Below are 23,495 nucleotides of genomic sequence, written 5' to 3' on the forward strand. Positions count from 1 at the left end.
GGCTGGTGTTGCAGCGACGCCCCGAGGCCGCTAGGTGGCAGCCGCGCGTTTCCAAAGCTGGCTCGCCTACCCGAGAGCCCAGCTGGGAGCCGGAGAACGGACCCGAGAGCTCCGGAGGGGGGTGAGGGAGAGAAGTCCTGGAGACCCCCTCCCCCCGCAGCGGCAAGCACAGAGATCAGCAGGCGTCTCGTTTAGAGTGCCTGCCGTCCGAGAGGGCATCTGGGACACTCCACGGTCCTGCGTGGACTCACAGGGCGGGCTAAAGCGAACTCCCGTAGACGGAGCCGCCCCGGGGGCTGGGCCTGACCCGCCCCCTCCGGGCTCCACGCTCGAGCGCTAGTGGGTGTGAGTGAGTGCTGGCAGCGACTGTGGATGAGTGAGGACGCTCCGCGCCTAACTGCGTTCTTGGGGACGCCGCCTTCCCAGTTGGGGCATTACTGCGCCCGGGCGCAGAGCTCCGACGGCTTCGGCGCTCACCAGCTCACCAGCCTCGCGGGCTCTGCCCCTTCGGAGCTGCCGGTCCCGTCGCCGAGAGTCTGAGCGCCTCCCTCCAACCCCGAGCCGCCAGGAGGAGGAGGAGGAGGAGGAGGAGGAGGAGGAGGAGGAGGAGGAGGAGGAGGAGGCAGTGGAGAGGCCGCGGCAGGCAGGCAAGCAGGCTGGGCCGCCTTTGATGTGGGCGCGGCGCACCCAGCCGAGCTGAGCGCCCGTCCGGCCGCGCCCCGAGGGGGGAGCCCCCGGGCCCCGCATCCTCATTGTGCCGACTCGGGCCCGGGCCCGCCCCCGGCCCCCCGCCCCCTCGCCGCCCGCGCGTAGAAAACGCCCCGGCCGCCGCCAGCGGTGGGAGGCGGCGATGCGCACGGCCGGAGAGACGCGGAGGAGGAGACATGAGCCGGCGGGCGCCCAGACGGTGCGGCCGTGACGCGTTCCTGCGGCAGCCTCGCGCCCCGGCCCTGGAGCGCTGACCTCTGGCCCCGCACAGCCCCGCGCCCCGGCCGGAGATCGCGCCCCAGCTCGCAGCCCCGCCGCGCATGCTGCCCCCGGAGTGACCCGAGCAGCCGCCCTCCCGCGGACGCCCGGACGGACGGCCGGCCGGTCAGCAGTGAGCGAGCTTCCTCGCACCAGCCGGGCGCCTCCTGCACCGCGGCGGCCGCCCCGTAGCCCCCGCGCCAGCCCGGAGGGCGCAGCGCTCGGGAGGAGCCGCGCGGGGCGCTGATGCCGCAGGGCGCGCCGCGGAGCGCCCCGGAGCAGCAGAGTCTGCAGCAGCAGCAGCCGGCGAGGAGGGAGCAGCAGCAGCGGCGGCGGCGGCGGCGGCGGCGGCGGAGGCGCCCGGTCCCGGCCGCGCGGAGCGGACATGTGCAGGCTGGGCTAGGAGCCGCCGCCTCCCCCCCGCCCAGCGATGTATTCAGCGCCCTCCGCCTGCACTTGCCTGTAAGCGCCCGCGCGCGGGGCTGCCTACCCTGCCTGGCCGTCTGTCCGTGTGCCTGTGACTGTCTGCCCGCCCGGCCGTTCGTCTGACTTTCCGACTGCGTATCCGTCTGTCTGTACGCGCGCCCCCCTCCTTCAAGTCCCACTGACCACCTCTCCATCTCTCTCCCGCAGGTGTTTACACTTCCTGCTGCTGTGCTTCCAGGTACAGGTACGTAGGGTCCCGACTCTGGCCTCCCCCTGCCCCTGCCTCGCGGTACAGGTCGACCCCCCTCCCCTGGGCCGCGCCCCCTCCCTGTGCCCCACCCCTACTGGGCGCCGAGCCCAGTGCACCTGTTCCCAGGGCGCCAAAGGGCGGCTCCGCGCGCGCCCTGCGCCGGCGGGGGACCAGCCAAGGGCCGGGGGCTCTGCTGCAGGGCTCCGACTGGCGCGGCCCCTGTCGGCCTGGGCTGGGAAGAGATCCGTGGAGCCAGCGGACTCAGCCGCTGCAGTGTGCCCGGCTCCAAGCGCCTTGCCTGCCCACAACCGGCGAGGAGTTGCGACCTGGGGTTTTTTTCTGCCAACCGTCCCTTAATATCTCCGCTCGCTCTTCCAAACAAAAAGGCTCCTTTGAGCCGAATGGGTTTGGAGTCCAGGGAGAAAGCTTCAGTTGTAAATTACTCTGTGGTTTCAAAGGCGTTTGCAGGGGAGAGACGGAGAGAGACAGAGACGGGGCGAGAGACGGGTCTAGGAGAGACCAGATGAGAGGTAGCAGAGACGGGCGCTTGGGCTGAGGGGCCCGTTGCCCACGAAGCCGCTCCGGAATGGGCCACGCTCCGCACACCCTCGCCCAAGGTGGTGCAGCCCTCGGCTGGTTCCCCGCCTTGCTCCCCGCTCGCTCGCTCTCTGTGAATCAGAAGAGGGCTTGGCGCTCAGCCTGGAAAGCACTTGCTAAAATCTGATCTGTTACTTCAGCAGCTTTCAGACTCGGGAAGGTCTTGGCACGCAGACAGTTGGAACGCTCTGGCTTCCAAAGCCGTGGAAATGAAGGAAGGGGCGGGGGGCAGAGAAAGAGAAGAGGGAAAGGAGGGAGAGACTTCAGACCCGATTAGAACCAGACCAGGGCTGCCTCAGCATGGGGGGGGGGGCTGCAAAGGGAAGGGGAATAGGAAGTGCCAGCTGCCCTAGCCCCCCACCCACCTAGAGCTGCAGGGGAGGGGCCTTAGGAGGAGCTGGATTGGGGCCAAAAGAGATTATCTGCCCCTTCCCCCTCTGAGTTGAAGGCAGGTGTCCTCTCGGGGTTAGAGAGGATGCTTAGGTTTTAGCTTTTTGGGCTCCAGTGGTGCCCCCAAAAGAGCCTTGAGCAGGAAAGACGGTGACTTTCCCAGCTTTATGGCATAAGGAATGTTGTGTGTGTTGAGTACTGTTGAGACTCCGCAGCCTCTTTCAGTGTTTGGTGTGGTGGTGGGTCTGCTTACTTCTCCTTCCACTCCTGGGAGAGGTTCGTTAACCATCATTGGGCTGGGGGAAGCTAGTTGGGGCTGGGGGCTGTGAGGATGGATGGATGGACGGACGGACGGACGGACGGACTGATGGCTTCTTTCCACCAGCCTTGGCCAGGCTGAGGTCCCCAGTGACTCCTTGAATCAATATAACTGAAGTCAGTAACTTAAAACTGGCTGTTTGCCAAAGCAGATGTGACCCTGTGGTGGTGGGGGCAGGGGTGGGGAATGGCCGGTGTCAGAGAGAGAGGCCAGTGCCAGGCATGGCCTGTCTGATTTGCAGCTGAGTCCCCAAGCAGAGGGCAGGCCCCCGGGGTCACTCCAGGGGATCTGCTTGCCTGACCTGGGTGAGAGCTCTTTTTCCCCATGTGTTACACCTGGGGATGGGGGAATGCTGTGATGGGCATGGAGGTAGAGAGATCTGTGATTGTGTTGCTCTAGCCTCCTGATGCCTGCTACCTCTTCTTCCTTCAAGCAGAGCCCAGGAGGGGTTGCTGCATTGCCTTGTGTTCTCTAGGGAAGCATGAGGAAGAGAACCTGGACTTTGCATCCCACTTCTATCTTCTGGCCAGAGCTAGGCTAGAACTAGCCTCCCAGGAAAGAGCTGAGTGGTCCATCTGGGTTAGGACTTTAAGCAGGTGATGGAGCCTTCTCTCCCCCTCCTCTTACCTCTTCTTTTCTTTTCAGCCTTTCCCCACCTAAACTGCCATGAGATGGTAAATACCATTAAATATATTAATATTTAACCCACAGTCCATGCACCCATAGAGTATCTAAGGATGGGATTATGGAGAAGGCAGGTTCCTGATATGTTACGTCAAAATGGTGCCCTGATTGCTCATGTTGTGGAGAGGGCTCTCAGCTCCCCCACCGATTTTCAAAAGCACCTATGATTCCTAAAAGATAAAGAAATGGCAGCCTCAGGTGCCCATTCTTGCCCTAGGAACAAAGGTAGAGTGGCCATTAGAGGTAGAGGTGAAGGGTAGGCCTCAAGTGTTGGTGGCTGGGAGTGTGAAGTCTGCTCCTTGCAGAGGTGGCCTTGGGCAGGCATAGGGAGACCAGCCACTTCTCTGCCAGGGTACGCTTAGAGAGGGTGACAGGAGCTCCCTGGGTGAGCAGGGGCTGGGGAGGCCTCCCTGCATGGCGGGAAGGGCTCAGAGCTGTGGAGTCTGGTGGACTGGGCTGGAGCCCCAGCTTCATCTTGCCTCCGTGAGTCTTAGCTACGTCATTGGTGAAATGGGTGGCCTTGAGGCTGATGTGATACATGATAGGTGTGGAAGAAGGTTTAGAAATTTTCATTCACCTGGGAGGGTGCTTTGTTCTGCTGAGAAATAGATATACCTGTGCCCTTCCCATCCTTACCTCCCTGGTTTGGGGGACTGCTCCATTCTTAGCAATGGAGTTTCTGGGCTCCTCCTTTCTTCCCATCCATCAGCCCTCAGGTCCAGAATGTGCCCCCACCTCCAGCCACATTTTTGCGAGCGCACAACAGTCAATGCCAGACACTGCCTTCCCCTTGGGCCCCTCATGTGGTGAGCCCCGCCTTCTCCCCCCACCCCGCCCCTGCTGGCCACCCCAGGAAGCAGGAAGCTGGGAATTTAATAAAATCCCTTCTCCACACGACTTGGGACACTGCGGATAGCTCAAATCGGAAGAATTTTAAAAATTTCCGAGGGGAGCAGGCGGCGTGACCAGTAAATTGCTTTTCTGCACTTGGCTGAGCGCTGACAATGACACCGGGCTGGGCCTTTCACGCAGCTTGGCCGGCACCTGCCTGACATTGTTCCTACCGCCAGGCTCTGCTAGGTCCTGGCCTTCCCCAGACAGGCCAGGCTTGAGGCGATCCAGGGAAGGGGGGCTTCTACCACCCACCCCTTGTCCTCCCAAGCTCCACTTCCTCTCCCACTGCACGGTGTGTTCAAGTTTTGAAGTTTCCTTCCACGCCCCCCATTGGCCTGGCCACCCCCCACATCTGGCTTCCTCAGTGAGGCTTAGAATCTCTCTTCTGGTTGGTTAGAATAGGAAAGCCAGAGACCAAGTGCTTTGGGACACAAGGAGGATGGGAAGCTGTCTATTGGGTAGCATTTTTAACTTCTTAAAATGGGGTGACATCATCCATCTATCTGTCCAGTCAGGTGTCCCTTCAACAAATACTTGCTAGAAACCTGCTTCATGGGCAGCCTGGTGTGGCTCAGCGGTTTAGAGCTGCTATTAGCCCAGGGTGTGATCCTGGAGTACCGGGATCGAGTCCCATGTCAGGCTCCCTGCATGGAGCCTGTTTCTCCCTCTGCCTGTGTCTGTGCCTCTCTCTCTCTCTCTCTCTCTCTCTCTCTGTGTCTCTCATGAATAAACAAATAAAATCTTAAAAAAGAAAGAAAAAGAAAGAAAGAAAGGAAAGAAAGGAAGGAAGGAAGGAAGGAAGGAAGGAAGGAAGAAAGAAAGAAAGAAAGAAAGAAAGAAAGAAAGAAAGAAAGAAAGAAACCTGCTTCATGCTGGCCCTGAGAACAAGACTAGTCAGTTCCTGGCCTCAAGATGCTCCCATTCTAGAAGGGAGAGTGCCAGATAAACCTGAGTTTCTGTGATCCTACCTACCTCCTGAGAAATACAGGGGCCTTGCACGTCCTGCTTTTGTCCAACTAAGCAAGACCCCAAGGCTCTTGCATCTGGAAGCTTGTTTCCTTCTTCCTATCATTCTTCCTCTTGAAGTAGGAGGGGTAATATTCTTACTTCACAGTTGGAGAAACTGAGGCACAGAGTGGAGAAGGAATTTGCTCAAGGACAATGCTAAGACTCAAGACTCTGGATTCAAGATCTTGTGTTCTTTCCATGACCCCAGACAGAGTTTTTCAGGAAGAACACTGAAATTATTCAGAAAGAATACTGGTGGGGAAATGGAGTTCCAAGAGGCATGCTAGGGGTTCTCAGTGAGAGCTTCCCTTGGATTCTCACTGCTAGGGTCCCCATGGTGCAGATGGTCAGAGCCTGGATAGGTGTCTCTGCTGACACTCCTGACTCGGAGTCTACAGGCCCTGATTTCCCTAGAATGTTCTGAATTGAAAGGGTCCCAGAGCCAGGGGTGGTGTTTTGGAGGGTAGGACCTGGGGGATTCGGCACTCTCCTCTCAGCTTCTTTCCTAGTAGCAAAGAGGAGGAAGGAACCCCGCCAGCATTCCTGTAGCCCCAGAGCTGGTTACCCACTCTGAGATAAGGAGGTAGATTGTTAAAATATCTTGTGCTTAGCACCACCAGTTGACACTGGCTTGGGGTAGATCTGAGAGCACATTGGGCCCCTAAAGGGAAATGGAGGGTGCCAGGGAGGAGACTTCCTAGCCTCAGCAGGACCTTCTGGTTCTGACCTCATCCTCTAGCAGGAGAGATATAGGTGTGGGTAATCAGGGTGCAGGCATGTGAGGCTGACAACAATACTTGTAGGCACCACCAGGTGTTGTGTGCTTACTGTGTGACAGGCAGGCACTTTCTCACATCATGGAGGCTAAGCCTCACAACCAGCCTGGAATTAGGGAATTCTGCAGACAAGAAAGTGAGGTTCAGAGGCATGAGATAACCTGCCTCTGGCCACATGGCAAGAGGGAGGCAGAACTGGCTTCAACTCTGGGTCACCTGGCACTAGGCTCCAGGCTTATTAAACAGCAGTATGAGGGATCTGGAGTGTGCCATCCTGGTTCCAGTTGTCGCACTGCCATATCTTTGCTGTATGACATTGAGCAAGTTACTTAACCTCTCCAGAGTCAGCTTCTGCACGTGGTAAGATGGAAAGAAAACAACCAACCAACCAATCTCTGCTTCCTAAAGATGTAGAGCAGGGGCCAGTGCAAGGCAGGGGCAGTAGCCCCTGTGTCTCTTGTTTTGGGAGGGCTCCCTTGCCCCCTTACCCATATCAGTGTGGTAAGCTCCCCTTCCCAGGGCACTGTCACCTCCAGTGACTAGGAGAGGGAAGATGTGGATTGGTTCCTTTCTGAGGACAGGGGCTTTCTGTTCCATATCTGTGTGCTCATATTTTTTTGCTGGGTCGGTCTGCTGCCCGCTCCCAAGGACTGTGGTTGAACACACAAGGATAGGGCAGTGCCAGGGGCCTTGCCAGGGTGGCCCTAGGCTGGGGGAGAGCCCCTGGGCCTCAGAGGAGGCTGAGTATGGGGACTTATTTTGGAACATCAGTGGGTAAATTGGCCCCTCAGGCTTCAATCAGGCTTGGTGATAGGGGCTGGGAGATGTTTGGATATTATAGCTCTGACGTCTAAATGGTATAATGCCCATGGGCCATTTAAAATGCTCCTGTGCCAAAGATGGGGCCAAGGACAAGCCTCCCTTGGGCCACAGAGCAGAAACACTCTCTGGACCCCTGGGATCCGTCCTGGCTTTGTCACTGGCTCATTGGATGATCCCCCTCTCTGGGCCTCAGTTTACATACCTGGGTATCAGTGAGGTGAGCTCGATGACTTCGATGGAGCTTGAGTGCATGGGCGTTAGCATAAGAGATGCCTAGGTTTGCATCGTGTCTGTGCTGCTGGGCAAATTTCTTAACAATCTGTCCTTTGCACTTCAGTTTTCCCCACCTGTAATTGGAGTCATGAGAGGGACCTACTTCTTACAGGTCACTGTGGGGACTACCTGAGATAATACACACAGAGTAGGTAGCACAGTGGTTGGCACTCCAGAAATAACTGAGTAACAGTAGTTGTTGGCTCAGTTGGCTACTCCGTCTGTGCACTAGGTCCATACCCTTCTGTGGGGTGCTGAGGAAGGCTGGGGAGGATGTATTCCTTGCATTAGTGGCCTCAGGGCTCCTCTTGTCGAAGTTGAGAGCACAGCCTTTGGACTTAGGTCTGTACCTAATCCTCATTGCACCACTCCCAGGCTGTGTGGGCCTGGGCAAGATCCTTAACCTCCCTGAGTCTCTGCCTCCTTATCACATGGGAAATAGGGATGATAATACCACTCCCAGACCTGTTGGGAGGTGTAATTGAAGTCATGTCTTGGGCTAGGTATGCAGTAGGTACTCAGTTATGATGTTGCTTCTCATTAGCAAACATTTATGGGACACATGCTGCATGGGTGGCCTTGGACTGGGTTTTAGAGGGGATGCCAAGAAGGCATCCATTCAGCTTTTTTCTCAAAGTGTTCCCTGTGAAGAGATGACTGCCACTTTGCACAGCTTTATTTACCTCTCTCACCCCCATTCCACTTCTGCCTTAGAGCCCCTTTGTACTTTGTCACTGTCACATGACCCAGGGTGCTCTCCATGGGGCTCACAGGGATGCATAGGAGCTCAGGCTCTGGATTCAGCCCATTAGATCACACCCTGTCTTGATCACTTCATAGTTTCATGACTGAGCAAATTGCTTGGCCTCTCTGTGGCTTATCTTTAATGTGGGCATTAGGGTAGCACCCCCTCTTGGGGTTGCTATAGGGGTGAACTGTGGTCGCCCCGGGGGAAGTACTTGGCACAGCACTTGGATCATTATTAATGTTAAGTAAATGTGAGCTGCAGGTAGGCATTTGATTTTGGTGTGTCTAGAGGCCTGTTTGTCTACCAGCTCATGGTTCCTGGAAGTCAAGGGAGGCTGGACCCATCCTGAGGGCTCTACGGCACATGGCACAGACCTGGTGTGCAGGATGAATGTTCAGTCAGGAGTGGAGGGGCTCCAGAGAAGCTGGGGCCAGGGATCTGGATTCAGGACCCTTCTGACACCAGGTGTGGGGCAAGGGGGCTCAGGACCTATCCTAACCTGTGGGATAGGAGAGAAATCTGAGGGGTCTGTGCAGGGGGATAGGGGCTCAAGGGTGCCATGGGTACTCTGGTGAGGGGCCATGAAACCAGGCTGGGGGCCAGAGGATCTGACCAGGGAAGATGCTCCATTTGAACCTTAGATTAGGAATAAACTGAGTGAAGACACTGTGAACCTGTATGGAAAAGCCATTGCAGGCACATGGAACATCTCTGCATGAAAACAGGGAACAGCCTGATGTGCTCTGGGTACTCCAAGCCAGTTAGAGCATGAAGTTCAGGAATAGTGGTGATGTAAAAGGCCATGGTGGGCATTGAATGCTGGAATAAAGGGCTTGTTTATAATCTTGTAGGCAGGCAGGACCACTCTCCCACCCATGTGCTTTAAGGGAAAGGGAAAAGAAAGAAAAGAAGGGAGCTTGAGTCTTTAGGGATCCTGGCTGCTTCCCCAGGCTGGCGTCAGGATTGACTGCCAGAGACACCCATATTGACGATCTGTATGGAGAAGGCTGATGTGTGGATAGAGGGGCTTCTAGTCAGGTGCCTTGGGTGGCAGCACCTCCCTCCCATGCCGATGCCTCAGCCCTGCCAGTCAATACACTGATAGCCCTGGGAGCTTAATGGACAGGTTGGGGGTCGGGACAGGCCCTTTGCAACGTCACTGTTCTGGCTGGGCTGGGTGTGGGGATATGACAAGACAGAGGGGAGAAGCCTGGGGTTGAGGGGTGAACAGGAGTGTGCATCTGAGCCAAACTCATATCCCGGGATGGGCTTCGCCTTCCTCCTCCCCTTTCTGTCTGCAGATGCCAGCTGGGAGAAATTCGTGGGCTCCAGAGCCAGAGATGGGTTCAGACCTTGGCTCTGTTGCTTTGTGTACGACGTGGGTATGCCCCTTGGCCTCTCCGTGTCTCCCTTTGTCCTAGCGATGGTAATCATTCTGACCTGCCCAGGTTGTGTGAGGAAGCAGACCAGGCCGGCAATGTGCTTAGCTCAGGCCCTGGCACAGAGCAAGTGCCCAGCAAGTGGGAGCCAACGTTAGTTTCACCCTCTCGGCTAGTAACCCACAGAGCACTGGGGCTGGCAGCAACTCCCAGGCCTGAGTCCAGGCCTGCTCTCTAGGAAGAGTTTGGGGAGCTGCATTTTGGGGTGTGGAGAGTGGGGCTGAGCTTACCAGGGACCACTCCCAGAGGGGTGAATTGAGAATTTGGAGAAGCTCCGAAAGCGCTCCGCAGGGCTGGCAGCACCTCCACCGCTGGAGGAGGAGGCAGGCGGTGGTGGAATGTGGCCGGAATCTGTGGGCTGCCCCTCCGGGGACCCAGGAGACCCTCCCTTTCTGGGCAGGCTGCCTGGATACAGGGGCATGGATTGTAGGAGGCCTCAAGGATGGGGACCTGGGCGGGAGGGGGCAGTGTGACCCCATCCTCCTCTGGAGTAGGGGGAGTGAGCTCAAGGCCCTCAGCCCTTTCATGTTTAATCCCTCTCCAGTCCCTGCCCCAACTATGGCTTGTGGCCAGAACCAGTTGCCATCCTGAATAGAGGGGGAGGAGGGGTGGAGGGAGGGGAGAGTGAAGGCGGGTCGGGGCAAAGTGCTGGAGAGGCTGGGCTTTCGGCTGACAGGGACTTGAATCTTGATTTCTTTTCTCACAAGTGTGTGACTTTGGACAAGTGATGGCACCTCTCCAGCCTCAGTTTCCTCGTCTGTGAAATGGGAACAGTAATTGTACTGACTCATGGGGCCACTCTGGGAATTACAGAAGGCAATTTACCTAAAGTGGTCCTTAGCACGGAGGAAATGCTCAATAAGTAGTGGCTGTTCAAAACACAAGAAGAAAGAAAAAAGAAAACATTTGTGGCTGTTGTTACTAATACCATCTTTCTCTGGGATAAATATGATATGCAGTCCCCATTCTTCCAGTGAGAAAACCAAGGGTTAAAGAAATAAAATAATTCGGTGATTTGGGGTAGAGCCCGGCAACCCCTGAGGTCACTTTAGTGCTGGTCATCTTGTTGAATGTGTGCTGTGTGGTGTGTGTGCGTTTATGCAGCGTGTGTGCAGAAGTGATGCGTGGTGAGGCGGACATCTGTGGAATATGGGGGTGTGGCCCGGGAAGAAATAGGAAACCCCCAGACATGTCTTCAGAGCATGAGTGGGTCAGTGAAGCCAGAATCTTCAACCAGAGGGAGCAGGGGTGGCTGATGGATGCCCTGGTAAGAGGGGGCCTGGGTTGATGTCTGGGAGCTGGCATTGAGAACACCCCAGCCTCTTTTCATCCCATGGATGGTTCACCCCTAGGGTGAAGGGAGGAGGTGCAGAATGTAGGAGAGGCTGGCCGAATGGACCAGGAAGGACCCCGAATGGACACTGAAGGCCCCCAAATGGACACTGTGCTGTGGGCAGTGGGGAGCCAGGCAGACTGTGATGTTGGAACCGGCCCCACCGTGTGTGTTAGAGAGCTGTGCCCCACAAGGATGAGAGTGTAGGCCGGGCCCTAGGCAGGGCGCTGTGTCCCACTGGGCACCTTGTCTGTGCCAGAGCCTGCGATCTCAGCACACCTTGGGGGAGATTTGAACCTGTCAGGCCATTGTCACCCCTGTGCAATTCCTGGATTGGGAAGTGAATGTTTCCACCAGAGCCCAAGCTCTCAGGGCAGGGAAGGGGCTGGCTGGGGGGCACTGGGGGGACCTTAGGCTGCAGGGGGACCCCACTATAGGCCATCCTGATGTGGGAAAAGCTACTTAGACCCAAAAGAGAAGCTGGGGTGGGGGAAGGCAGAGTAACAAAGGTGCCTTCCTCCACCCAAGGACACGTCCTGAACGTGCCAACCCTGCTTCCCTTGTGAGTGCTGCAGTAGTCTCGTTTTTTCACGCTGCAGCTTCTCAACACCCCAGATGACTGTGCACCTGGAGGGGTGTTAGCCAGTGGAGAGCAGCTTTGACTGTTCCAGGAAAGCCTGGAAGACAGGACCCCTCTCAGGCCAGGTCACCTGCCACTCTGAGCAGGAAAACAGGAGGAAGAGGATGTTCCTGAGGCAGATGCTAGTGCTCCGCTTGCCCACATTCCAGCTCCCGTGGCCCTGGAGAAGTGCCTCAAAGGTCCAGTCTATGAAGTGAGCTCTAACTGGTGCCCACCTCCAAGAGTGGCTGAGGAGGTACCACATATAAAGGTTCCGGCAGAGTGTCTGGAACAGAGGAAAGCTTGGCAATTGATAGCTTTAAGAATGCCCCTTGCCACCCCTCTGTGGAGCACTCTGCTTGTCTGGGTGGTGAGTGGTGGAACTGATTTTGGCCTTCAGGTTTCCTTAATCCTAGCCACAGTCATTTAGCAAACATTTGCCAGAGCTGGAGACCCCAGGGTGAGCTGCACTGTGGGGATGATAAGCCATTACAATAGTGCCCAGAGGCCCTAACCCAGTTGTGTGTGGGATGGTTGCGGGGGTGGGGACCAGGAAAGGCTTCCAGAGGAGGCACCTGAGGGAAGGTGTCAGTTGGGCAGAGGGAGCAGGGTGCCCTGGGCAGAAGACCTGACCTACGCAGATGCCTGGGGCTCCCCAAGGGTCTTGCCCAGGAAACCCAGGGGTCTCTCTGCATTATCAGAAGGATGGATTCTGTTTATGTGTCAGAAGCCACCCCTGCTGCCTCCCTTGGGAAGGATGTGACCACAGAATGTGGCTTAAATGGTGGAAGCTGGGCAAGATGAATTGTTCCCCCCACATCCTGGGGAAGGGCCACCGGATAGCCCCTGCTGACCCTGGGTCACCAGCACTGCCTCTGTCCAGTGGGCCAGGGAGAAAATCGTTAATGGGAGGCTGGCTTCTGGGGCAGGACAGCTCCCCTTGGGGACCCAGGGTAAGGAGATTGGTTTGACCTCTGGTCGATAAGGTCTCTTGTGAGCAGGAGGAGAGTTGGAGGGCAGGAAAGGAGGCTGGAGGATGGCCCTTGGGGGAGGGGATGGGCCCAGCCTACCTTGGGAGCTCATTCCAGGGAGGTTGAGGGGAGGTTGAGGGCCACGAGTCGGGGGTGGGGGGTGGGGTGGGGTGGGGGGTGATTTTCAGGACACATGCCCACCAGGTGCAAACCTCATGGAGTGCTGGAGCTCTTCCCTCCCTGAGCATCAAGATATGAGAGGAGGTGGGCCCCAGGTGTCAGACTCTGGCTGTGAATTGGTGACAGGGGCTGGCCATCAAGAAGAATGGGAGTGAAGGGTATGCCTCCTTGGCTGGCCGGCAGCCAGGCCCCATGCCCCTGGCTCTGTGGCTCCAAGCCACTGAGTTAACTTCTCTGAGCCTCGTTTATACATCTGTTAAGTGGAGGTGACAAGCATTTCCCTGTTGCTGGGTTGTCTGGAGACTCAGAGGCAATAGCGTCTTCCTAGACTGCGATTGTGTGCAGAGGTGCCCTCTCTGCAGGGTTGGGAGTGCGGGCTACTTGTATTTCCAGAAAGGCTTCTGTCTGCAGGACTTTCCTTGTGAGCCTCTGAAAGGGCACCCGTGTGTTCTCTTAGTTAAGGCTCCTGAGTACTGGCTCTGTGCTGGGCACTGTTCTAAGACTTTATCCATTTTATCTGCATAACAGCCCATGAGGTGGGGGCTGTTGTCACCTCTCTCATTTTTTTAGGTGAGGAAGCTGAAGAACAGAAGGGTTGGTAAGGTCCCTGAGTGAGGGAGGGGCACACCCTGGGTTCTGGCCCCGGGACCTCCTCCTGACTGCGCTGGTGGGGCAAGTGGGACCCTGCAATGTGGGGCTGGAAGACAGGCTTTAACTGGGGCTGACTCTGCCATTGCTTGTTCTGGGACCTTGTCAGTTCAGCTTCGAGGCCTCAGTTTTCTCATCTGTGATGTGGGATAATACTTCTGCCCTGACAATGATAGTGAAGGATAAATAATATGATCCAGCTGGAATGCCTGCCAGGCCCAGGCTAGCATCAGGGGACATGTGTAGGTCAGCTTGAGGACAGAGACCCTGGGGTGGGCATGGGATGTAGCAATGAGGAGAACACGGTCCCTGCCCTTGGGAGCTCACGATTGAGAGGTGATTCAGATGCTTGGGCAGCCCTGGATCCAAGAGCTCTGTGATGGGCTGAGTAGGCCATGCTCTCATGGGAGTGAGGTCTTGTGTGCCCAGCATCATGTCAGACCTCATGGGCACACAGAACAAACCAAGAATGCTGTCTGGGCTTTGAGAATTGTTCAGCTTTATGGTTAAGATGGGAAGGGACAGGCAGACATTTAGCAGGGCATATAAAACCTAATTTAATAGTAAATGAAATGACAGGACTCCACATCTTTTCAATGTTCATTTGTTCATTCATTCATGCATTCAACAAATTTTTGAGTTTCTCCTGTGCTACATGCTGGGGATATAGCAGCAAACCAAGAAGGAGACAGCCCCAGCTTTCATGGTGCTGCCAATGTAATGTTGAGGGGAGACAGACAAAAACCAGATAAATAGGTGTTATGTCAGGTTGGTCAATGTTAGAAAGAAAAAACAAAGCATAGTAGAGAGATGGAAAGTTACAGAGGTGGGGGCTGCTTCAGAAAAACAGTCAAAGAAGGCCTGTCTCAGGATGTGACATTGAGCAGAGACCCTAATGAGGTAAAGGAGCCAGAGTGTAGAAATCTGGGAAAGAACACTGAAGCCAAGGGAAGAGCAAGTGCAAAGGCCCTGAGGCAGGTGTGTGTTTTGGGTTTGGAATGCTCAGTGGCATAACACGGCAGTCAGTATAGTTGGGGGTGAGGGAGTAGTAAAAGATGAAAAGGGGGCTCATCCTGAAGACCTTGAAGTCCTGATGGAGACCTTTGTCTAAATGTGATGGGAAGCCTTGGAGGGTGGGGAGGGGGGAACATTATACAAGGTGATCGGGTCTGGTGGAAGACAGACAACCAGAGGGCAGGAGGGGGAACAGAAGGCTGGTGAGGAGGTGGCATGTTCAGGAAGGGAGACTAGAGAGATATACATTGGCACAGGAAACCAGAGGCAGCTTCCTGGAGGATGTGGTACCATATGAATTGAACCTCTGGGGATATGGGGAATTTTGGTGGGGGACGCAAAATGAAATGTTCTCTAAGAGAGGCCAGGGATGTGGGCAAAGGCTGGGTGAGTGTGGTGAGCGTGAGGACTCTCTGGACATGGAAGGGTTGGCCCCGGACATCAACTCCTGGGGGACAAGTGACAGTGGATTCTGGCCCATTCCTTTCCAGGAGGACTCACCAGGCCTCTGCCCTTCCTGCTGTGCCTCCCATCCTTCCCCCATCTTTTTTTTTTTAAGATTTTATTTATGAGAGACACAGAGAGAAAGAGAGAGAGAGAGAGAGGCAGAGACACAGGCAGAGGGAGAAGCAGGCTCCATGCAGGGAGCCTGACGTGGGACTCAATCCTAGGTCCCCAGGATCATGCCCTGGGCCGAAGGCGGCGCTAAACCGCTGAGCCACTCGGGCTACCCCCCCCCTTTTTTTTTTTTAAAGATTTTATTTATTTATTCATGAGAGACACAGAGAGAGAGGCAGAGACACAGGCAGAGGGAGAAGCAGGCTCCATGCCGGGAGCCCGATGCGGGACTCAATCCCGCGTCTCCAAGATCACGCCCTGGCGTCCCGCCTTCCCCCATCTTCATATAGATTACAGATTTTGATACTTCCCCACTTGCTCACTTAATCCTCACAGCCATCAGGGTAGGGGCTCTGTTCTACTGTTTTATTGAGAAGGAATCTGTGTGCCTAAGGTCACATGAGAAATCTTTGCTCCATACTTCTTGCTTTAACTTGAGGCTTTAGTGGAAAGATAGCAAGCTTTATTGTCCAGCAGACCTAGGCCTGATTCTTAGATTTGCCACTTCCCAGCTGGGCCACCTTGGGGGCAACACGCCTCACTGCTGTGAGCCTCGGTTGCCTTATCTGTGAAATGGGGATGGTAACAGCGGAGATGTGAGTCTCTCAGAGGAGAGTCTGCACCGGGGCCTGGTCCAGAGACAGCATGGAGGAGGCCCTGGCCCTTTGGTGTGAACGTGGCTCCTACAGGCAGAGCACCCAGGACTTCCAAGGTAGATCACTGATGCCCCTCTCCCTGGCCAGGTGCTGGCGGCCGAAGAGAACGTGGACTTCCGCATCCACGTGGAGAACCAGACACGGGCTCGGGACGATGTGAGCCGTAAGCAGCTGCGGCTGTACCAGCTCTACAGCCGGACCAGTGGGAAGCACATCCAGGTCCTGGGCCGCAGGATCAGTGCCCGCGGCGAGGACGGGGACAAGTATGGTAGGTGCCAACTCCCTCCTCCTCACTGCGCACCTCTGAGACCTCAGGTTCAAATCCCAGTTCTGCCCTGTGCTGACTGTGCAATCTCGCACCTGGCATAGCTGGCTCTCAGGTTTCTCATCTGTAAACTTGGAGATGCAGTAGTGTATCCCGGAGAGCCTTGGTGGGAGTACTGATTGAAGATGGGAATGAAAATTGCTTTTGCTGGTAAATGCTGGCTGTCGTGGGTATCAGTGGCTTGCCTGGGCATGGCCTAAAGCAGGTAGCTGCGCCCCATGGCATTGCTTCACCAGCCCCAGGTTCAGTTGCTCAGACAGGGGGGAGCCTCCAGGGAATGCTTTTTTGGATGCTGCTGGTGGTGCTGGAAATCAGCCTGGTGTGAGTGTGGGTGCACATGTGTGCACATGGGTGTGAGTGTGGGTATGTGCTCTGTGAGCTTGGGCTTGTACACCTGGGAGGAATGGTGCTCACAGCACCTTGGGCTACTGTCCCTTTGACCTGCCCTTGACCCTGAAAGTGTCCAGCCCTCCTCTGGGATGTTTGGGAACCATCACTCACCTCATGCTGTCTCTGCAAGGGGGGCTGGGAGGAATGAGACACCCTGACTCCCCCCTCCCACCCTTAGCCCCCAGCTCACAAAGGCCCTCAGCAGTGAGAGAAACAGACAGGACTCCACTTCCCCAGAGCCTTGAGAGGATTTTTGGTACCAGTCTGGGCAAATACTGACTCTGCCTCACTGGTTCTTGCCTTCTTCGGCCAGGTTCTGGGAGGTGTCCCAGGCCATCACTGTCCTACCCCACCACCACCCCCACCCCAGGCTGGCCTTGGGCAGGGGAGTTGGGGCTGTGGGTGGGCCAAGGCGCGGGGCTGGGGCTAGGGTCCCACATGCACACCGTGGGCCTGCCAGCCTAGGCTTTTCTGGGATGATGCCCCGCCTGCCCGCCGGCCCCTGCCCATTACAGTCAAGACATGACAACAAGACAAATAATTTCTTGGACCTTTTATCTTGGACACCATTTATTTTCCCTCCGCCCCAGGGCAGGACTGACCTCACGGTAGGGCCCAAGTGTGGCAGCTGCACCGTTCCTGGGGGCTGGGGCAGGCCGGGCAGGGCAGGGCTGGGCCGGGCTGGGCTCCCCATCTCCTGGGCCAGCTGCTTCCCTTCTCCTGTGCCATCACTCTTTACTGCCTCCATTCCCCTCCCTCCCTCCCTCTGTCCCCTTCTTCCTTTCTCAGTCTTGCTGCTGCTGCTGCAGCTTTGATCCCACCGAGCTGTCTGAGTCCTTCTCCCCTCCTTCCTGGTGCTCACTCCTTCCCCTCTTTGTTTCTGTCCATCTCTCCATCTCCCCCTCCCTACCGTCTCTGTCCTCCCTGCCTCCCTCCCTTCAGTCCCTCCTCCCTACTTCTCCCAGGTCCTCCACTGGCTGCCTCTCTGGGGCCTCTGTTTCTCCATGCCCCCCACTGGGCAGGGCAGACCCAGGTGGTGCTTTTCCCTGGGATCTGCTGTCCAGTTGCTGCCAGGGAAGGGGCAGCTGGCTGGCCGGGGCGGGAGGGAGGTGCCCTCCTAGGGAGTCCCTGGAGCTCTCTCTGGCCCCTCCAGGCTGGGAGAGTACAGGGGGGTCAGACTCTGGTCTGAACCATCTGTCCATGCCCTGAGACAGGAGGTAGGAGCTCTGGCGGGCGAGGAGCCCAGAAACGGCCACCCCCTCACTCCAGAAGTTACTTGCCTCTCATTTCCTCTTCCTGAGCCAGATAGAGACTCAGGGGATCTCACGTGCTGTGTGACATCAGGCGAGCCCTGCACCTCCTCTGGGCCTCAGGTTCCTGTCTATCCAGTACAAGGGCTGGACTAGAGCAGTGCTTCTTAGACATTCACACGTCTGGAAATCGCCAAGGGATCTTGTTAAATGTTGATGTTGATTTGGTGGGTCTGGGGTGGGTCCCAGGCTCCGCATTTCTAACACACACTCAGATGGTGTGGCTGGGCCACACTTTGCGTATCCAGAAACTGGCCTATTTTGGCTTCTCCAGCTCCACAAACCCCAGATTGAATCATTCACTTTCAAGGAATATGCTTACCACTCCTCCAACCCCCCCACAGCCAGGGCAGTGTGGGGCTTTGCTGGCTGCTGAGACTGCTTCATTTAAGTGTCGCATTAGAAACGCAGATGAGGTGAAGGGACCCCATCTGTGAGCCCTGGGAGAGGAAGTGAGACAATGGAGCCAATTGAGGCTTCCAATCTAGATAATCAATACAAATATTATTGGGAGGGTGATTTATGTGGCCAAGCCAGCCTGGAGGTTGGGGCTGCGGTCGGGCCTGCCCTGCCTGTGGGGGATGGGCAGCCAGTAGTCCCCCGTCAGGCGAGGCCCCCCCACCCACCCAAGACAGTCCCTCCTTCTCAGGACTCTGCTGCTGAAAGAATGATGCAGTCTGAGGCTTGCATTTGTATGCAGTTATAATGTGGTCTGGGAACTGCTGAGTATAAACAGGGTCCCCATAAACACCTGGGATCTGGAGTCCTGACAGGCACTCAGAATCTCAGGTGCCATGGCATCCTGAGGTGTGAAACTCAGGGCAGGCACAAGATGAAGAAGGCCCACTTTTGTCCTAGTACCCGGCCCAGGAGCTCTTGGCCTGCTTTATATCTGTGAGTGGTCTTTGCTGAAACCTGCATAGATGTGAGTGGGGCCCCCACACCATGCTGTTCTGTAAGAAGACCTCCCCAGGGCTCCCCAAAGCTTTCCCAGAGCACTCTAAGATGCCTGAGGGCAGGCCAGGCTCTGGAGGCACAGGTGTGCTAGCCAGGAAGCTAAAGGTTTAGGTAGGGGGGGCAGCTGGCGGGCCCATGGTCCAGGGTAGGGCCACCGCACCCCCCTAGGATTGTTACATCAGCCCCTCCCCTTCCTGCACTAGGTCCCTGCCACCTCTGTCTTGCAGTCAGTCATCATGTTGCAGAAACAGCAGCGCACCAGGGGGCAGGACCCCTGGGCTTTTGTTGCGGCTCTACCACTGAGCAGCCTGCAAAGCTTGGGGCAAGCATGTCCGGCTCTCGGCTTAGTTTCTTCCTCTGCCAAGAGAGGGTGAGAGAGCCCCGCTCTGCCTGCCTCCAGGATCCATGCACTTGAGCTCGGGGTATGGAGGCATTTGGTCCTCCTGGCTGCGGGAAGCAGGGCTGCCAGTGACAGAACTGGAGTTTTAGAAGAGGAGGCCTGAGGCCTAGGGCCAACTGAGTCTATGCTCAGGGAGTGGGTAGGGACCCCGGCAGTGGGACTCGTGGTGTGGGGGCAACACTGCTTTTATAAGTGGTACAATTAGATATTCTTTCCTGTTTTCATTTGAAAAAAGGTTTTTTCTTTTTCTATTAGAGAAAAAAAAAGTGATAAAAAAACCCAAACCCAACATTTTGCAGTAGGCCTGCCTCCCAGGACTGACTGTCCTTAGAACAACTCCTGTGCAATACCCCCTGGAGGGGTCGTGTCAGCCAGGAAAGTGATCTTTTGAGGGGGGTTGAGAATGTAGACTCTGGAGTTGGACAAGATTTGAATCTAGCTCCATCACCTGCAAGCTGGAGACCTCGGATCTGAGTTAGCCTCTCTGATCCTGTTTGCTTTTCTCTGAAATGGGGTAATTGGAATGAGAGCAAATCTCATGCTCAAAGATTGTATGATTATTAAAGGAAAAATATGAATAACAACTACTTGAACTCATTGCTGTTGTTTGGGTGTGGGGGTACCCTCATGGGCTCTGGTAGAGGTTCCCCTCTCAGGGATTAATGCCTGGGGCTTCCAGAAGGGACCATGTCTGTCTTGCATCAGTGAGGCCCTGGCATGTCAGCTGCTGGTAAAAGAGGCTTCTTTAGCATGATTCCAAGCAGCAGGACTGCCTGTTATGGCTGCTGTCAGGCCAGAGGAGGAAGGGTCTTTGGACCTTCTCGTTGCGTGTGGTCTGAGCTGGGGTCCCTCCCTCACTCAGCACAGAATTATTGAGGCCTGGGATATGGTGGTAAGACACACCTGGTCCCAGCCCTCATGCTACTCCCAAGCCAGACTCTGCTCCATCTCAGGGGCTGGCTCTGAGTGGCAAGAATCTAGTTCTCTAACTTCCAACGTGCCCTTGGGTCCTTCTCATTACTTCCCTGAGCCCGGGCTTCCTCACCATTCATGGGGACTGGGTGTGGGGTGTATGCTGGCTTCCTCGAGAGCTCAGGCATGGATTAGTCTGTGCCTCCAGCTGTGGTACTGCTGTGGGGTTGGGAGGAGTCAGCCCATCCCAGCACCAGCCTGCACCTTCCTGCTCACCTTGCCCCACGCTGAGAACATGAGCTCCTTGAAAGTTGAGATCCTTCTGTGTGTCCCCATATCCAGTACAAGGCTTGGCAGAAAGCAGGTCCCCACTGAAAGGCTGCCGGGTGAAGATATAAAATGATTATGGGGCAACTCAGAGCATAATCAGGACTGACTTGTGTGGCTCACACAGGAAGGTGTGTGGTGTGTTCCGGGGCTTTTACCGAGCAGATGAAATGAGGAGGGGAGTCCTTTGGTCCCCATTTTCCCTCAGTCTGGTACCCCCTGGAGGGCTGTGTTTGAGCAAGGAGCAAGGGCTGATGTGGCTGACACAGCAGAGACCCTTGTACCTTCTGAGTCTGACACCCATAGTCCATACATATAGCAGCCCGAAATGTGAGACCGTGTCACTCCACTCTCAAAGGCGCTTGTCTCACTGAGAATAAAATCCCAGTTCTTGGATCGGCCCAGCATGGCCTGGCTCTTGATTGCCACACTGCCTCATCCTTGCCCACTCTGCGCCAGCCCCACCCACCAGCCAACATGCCAGACATGTTCCCGCCTAAGGACCTTTGCATTTGCTGTCCTCTCAACCTGAGCTTGCTGCGTTCCCAGATATCCTCAATGGCTTGCTCCCTCCTTTCACTCAGGCTTCCGTTCAATTGTCTCCTTATCAGAGGCTTCCCATCTCTGTCTCCTCTCGGGCATATTTTTCTACCTAGCTCTTATTACTACTAGATATGCTATTACGTGTTTAGCCTTTTGCTCTTTGTCTCTCTTGTTATAATGCAAACTCCTTGAGGGTAGGGGGCTTTTGTCTATTTTGTTCACTGCTGTATCACCATGCACAGAACCAGCCACAAGCAGGTGCTCGATATATGCCTGAGCCAGTGCTTGCATGGACGAGCCATCTGTGTGTCTGGGAGTGCTCCCCCTGAGGCAGGTGCCTGGCACAGAGCTCAGGCACACAGTAGACACTTGGCAAATCAGTGCTCCCTGCCTCCTCCTCTCCTGGTCCTCTCATCCTCCCTTCCATCCTTCCAGCCTGCTGGCTCTGCATCGTGCTAAGGGGATACAGGAAGCAACAGACCTGGCTTCCCCCAGGGCTCTTGCAGCTGGGAAGGGGCATTAAAATCCCTGCCCTTTGAGCTCATGTCCCATAACTTCTGTCCCCAGTGAAGAGTGGTCACCCACACCTCGCTGACTCTGCAGCTAAAATGGCCACACTAGAGCTATGGCTAGGATTAAATATAGCTCCTGATCAATCCTATTGATTTTTTCCCTCTTCCTTTCCAGCCAGCCCACGTGGCCTGCAAACCTCCTTGGGGGACTTTAGGAGAAGGGGACTTTGGGAGAAACACTCTGTGTGTGTGTGTGTGTGTGGACAGTGATGTGGAAACATTTCCAGAAAGCTTTCCTTGCCCCTGCCCCTTCCTCTCCACCTGCTCCACTTTCAGGGGGAGGGAGGACTGATTTGCTTTGACCTCCCAGTGCCTTTTCTGGCAAGGATATTTCCTCATTGGAGGACACCTGGGGAGTGGCCAGAAGCCCAGTCAGCACTGGAAACACAGAGGCCCGCCAGCTGCTGGCCACCTCACATGGGACCCAGGGGGCTCCTGGCTCCCACACTTCGCCTGCAGCTCTTGAAGGGTTTAGCCTGTGGCTGAAGGCAGGGGGAAGCAACCCCCACTCTCCAGCTTTGTTCTCTCAGGCTCCCTCTCTTTGGTTCCTGTCTCCTGTGTCTCTCTTTGCACTGTGTCTCTGTCTGCTTTTTTGGCTGCTTCTCTGTGTCTTTCCCCCCTGTTTCCTACACTTCAAACCAAAAGTCTTCAAAGTGAGGCCCTGGATCACACACTAGCAGGCCCAGCTAGAGAGTCACACTGCAAGCAGTCAATCAGTCAGTCAATCAATGTCACTTCCCTTTTCTCTATGATAGCTGGCCTGTAGGGTGTCCGTCCCATTCTGCCTACCTCTGAATCTCAGACTAGCTCTGGAGTTACTCTGCCAGTGTTCAAATCCCGGCCCTACCATGTGACTCTGGGCATATAACTTAGCTACTCAGTGCTTCAGTTTCTTCATCCATAAAATGGGTGTAATAGTTTTTACCTCTGGGACTTAGGATCAAGTGAGGCACTGCACATTTAGACTAAGCACAGTCCCTGGCAGATGGTAAATGCTCAAGTATTCGTTGTAACTTTTATTTAAAAAAATTTTTTAATAAGACTTTAAAAAAAGATTTTATTTATTTATTAAAAGGGGGGGCATGAGCAGGGGGGAGGGGCAGTGGGAGAAGCAAATTCCCCACTGAGCAGGGAACGCAATACAAGGCTCCATCCCAGGACCCTGGGATCATGACCTGAGCCAAAGGCAGACGCTTAACCAACGGAGCCACCCAGGTGCCCTTTGTTGTTATTTTTAAATTATTATTGTTACTTCAGCATTTAAAAAAGAGAAGGAAAAAAAGAGCAGTATGAGTTTTTAGAGATGTAGGCATCTCTGGTGATAGTCACTCAGCCTCAGGAAAGTGAGGTCAAAGCAAAGACCTTCCCTGCCTTTGGTGCTTACTCACTCACTCACTCCCCCAGGAGAGGAGCTGATGCAGAGGGAAGGTAAAGGGAGCGATGGACAAGATAAGACTTCTGGGCTAGCCTGCCTGGGTTTTAGCTCCCTCATGGTGTAACCTTGGGACTCTGTTTTCTCACCTGTGACATGAGGATGATAATAACTGTTCTAACTCCATGGGATTATTGTAAGGATATCATGAGGGACAGAATGCATATAGGGGAGTTAGAACAATATCCACCACATCATAAACTCTAAAAAAATGTAAATTACTGATAATTTCTAGAGGGGCAGAACAGAAAGAGGCCTTGAAGGTCATGTAGGCCTGGCCTGGAGATGAACAGGGTTTTTCCCTTTATCACACAGCAAGTCGGTATATGTGATAGTAATCCTGAGGCCAGGGACGGGTGGGTGGGAGCTCAGAGTTCTAGTGAGTGGCAGGGGTTGTACCAGGAGAACATCAGTGGGGAGCAGAGTGGCCAAGCATTGACTGTGGAGTCAGACTGGGTCTCCACATCTGCCCTCCTTTGGCCAGCTGTGTGTCCTTGGGCAGTCCCTTCACCTCCCTGAATTGGGTTTTCTGTAACTCTTAGTGTTACTCATGTCTACTTCACAAAGCCGTTTATGCATCTACTAAAATTTACTTCTTGGTCATTTACCAGGAATGGGCGAGGTGCTAGAAATCTCTGTGATGTATAAGACAGATAAGGCCCTGCTACAGAGGAGCTTACCTTGCAGTAGGTAGAG

At 55.3% G+C, this 23,495-nt stretch overlaps 1 protein-coding gene across 1 annotated transcript in view; it reads left to right on the forward strand.

Annotated features, from left to right (window-relative positions):
• The first annotated feature begins 844 nt into the window (after positions 1–844).
• FGF18 (fibroblast growth factor 18) overlaps positions 845–23,495 on the forward strand; it is a 35,681-nt gene continuing 13,030 nt past the window's right edge. The window contains exons 1-3 of the mRNA XM_055325275.1: positions 845–1,428; positions 1,600–1,636; positions 15,719–15,899. Coding sequence (XP_055181250.1) covers positions 1,397–1,428; positions 1,600–1,636; positions 15,719–15,899 — 250 coding nt within the window. The 5' untranslated portion in view covers positions 845–1,396. The remainder of the gene's footprint in view (positions 1,429–1,599; positions 1,637–15,718; positions 15,900–23,495) is intronic.

Source organism: Nyctereutes procyonoides, unplaced genomic scaffold (genome assembly GCF_905146905.1).
Source record: "Nyctereutes procyonoides isolate TBG_1078 unplaced genomic scaffold, NYPRO_anot_genome, whole genome shotgun sequence".
Taxonomy (NCBI): Eukaryota; Metazoa; Chordata; class Mammalia; order Carnivora; family Canidae; genus Nyctereutes; species Nyctereutes procyonoides.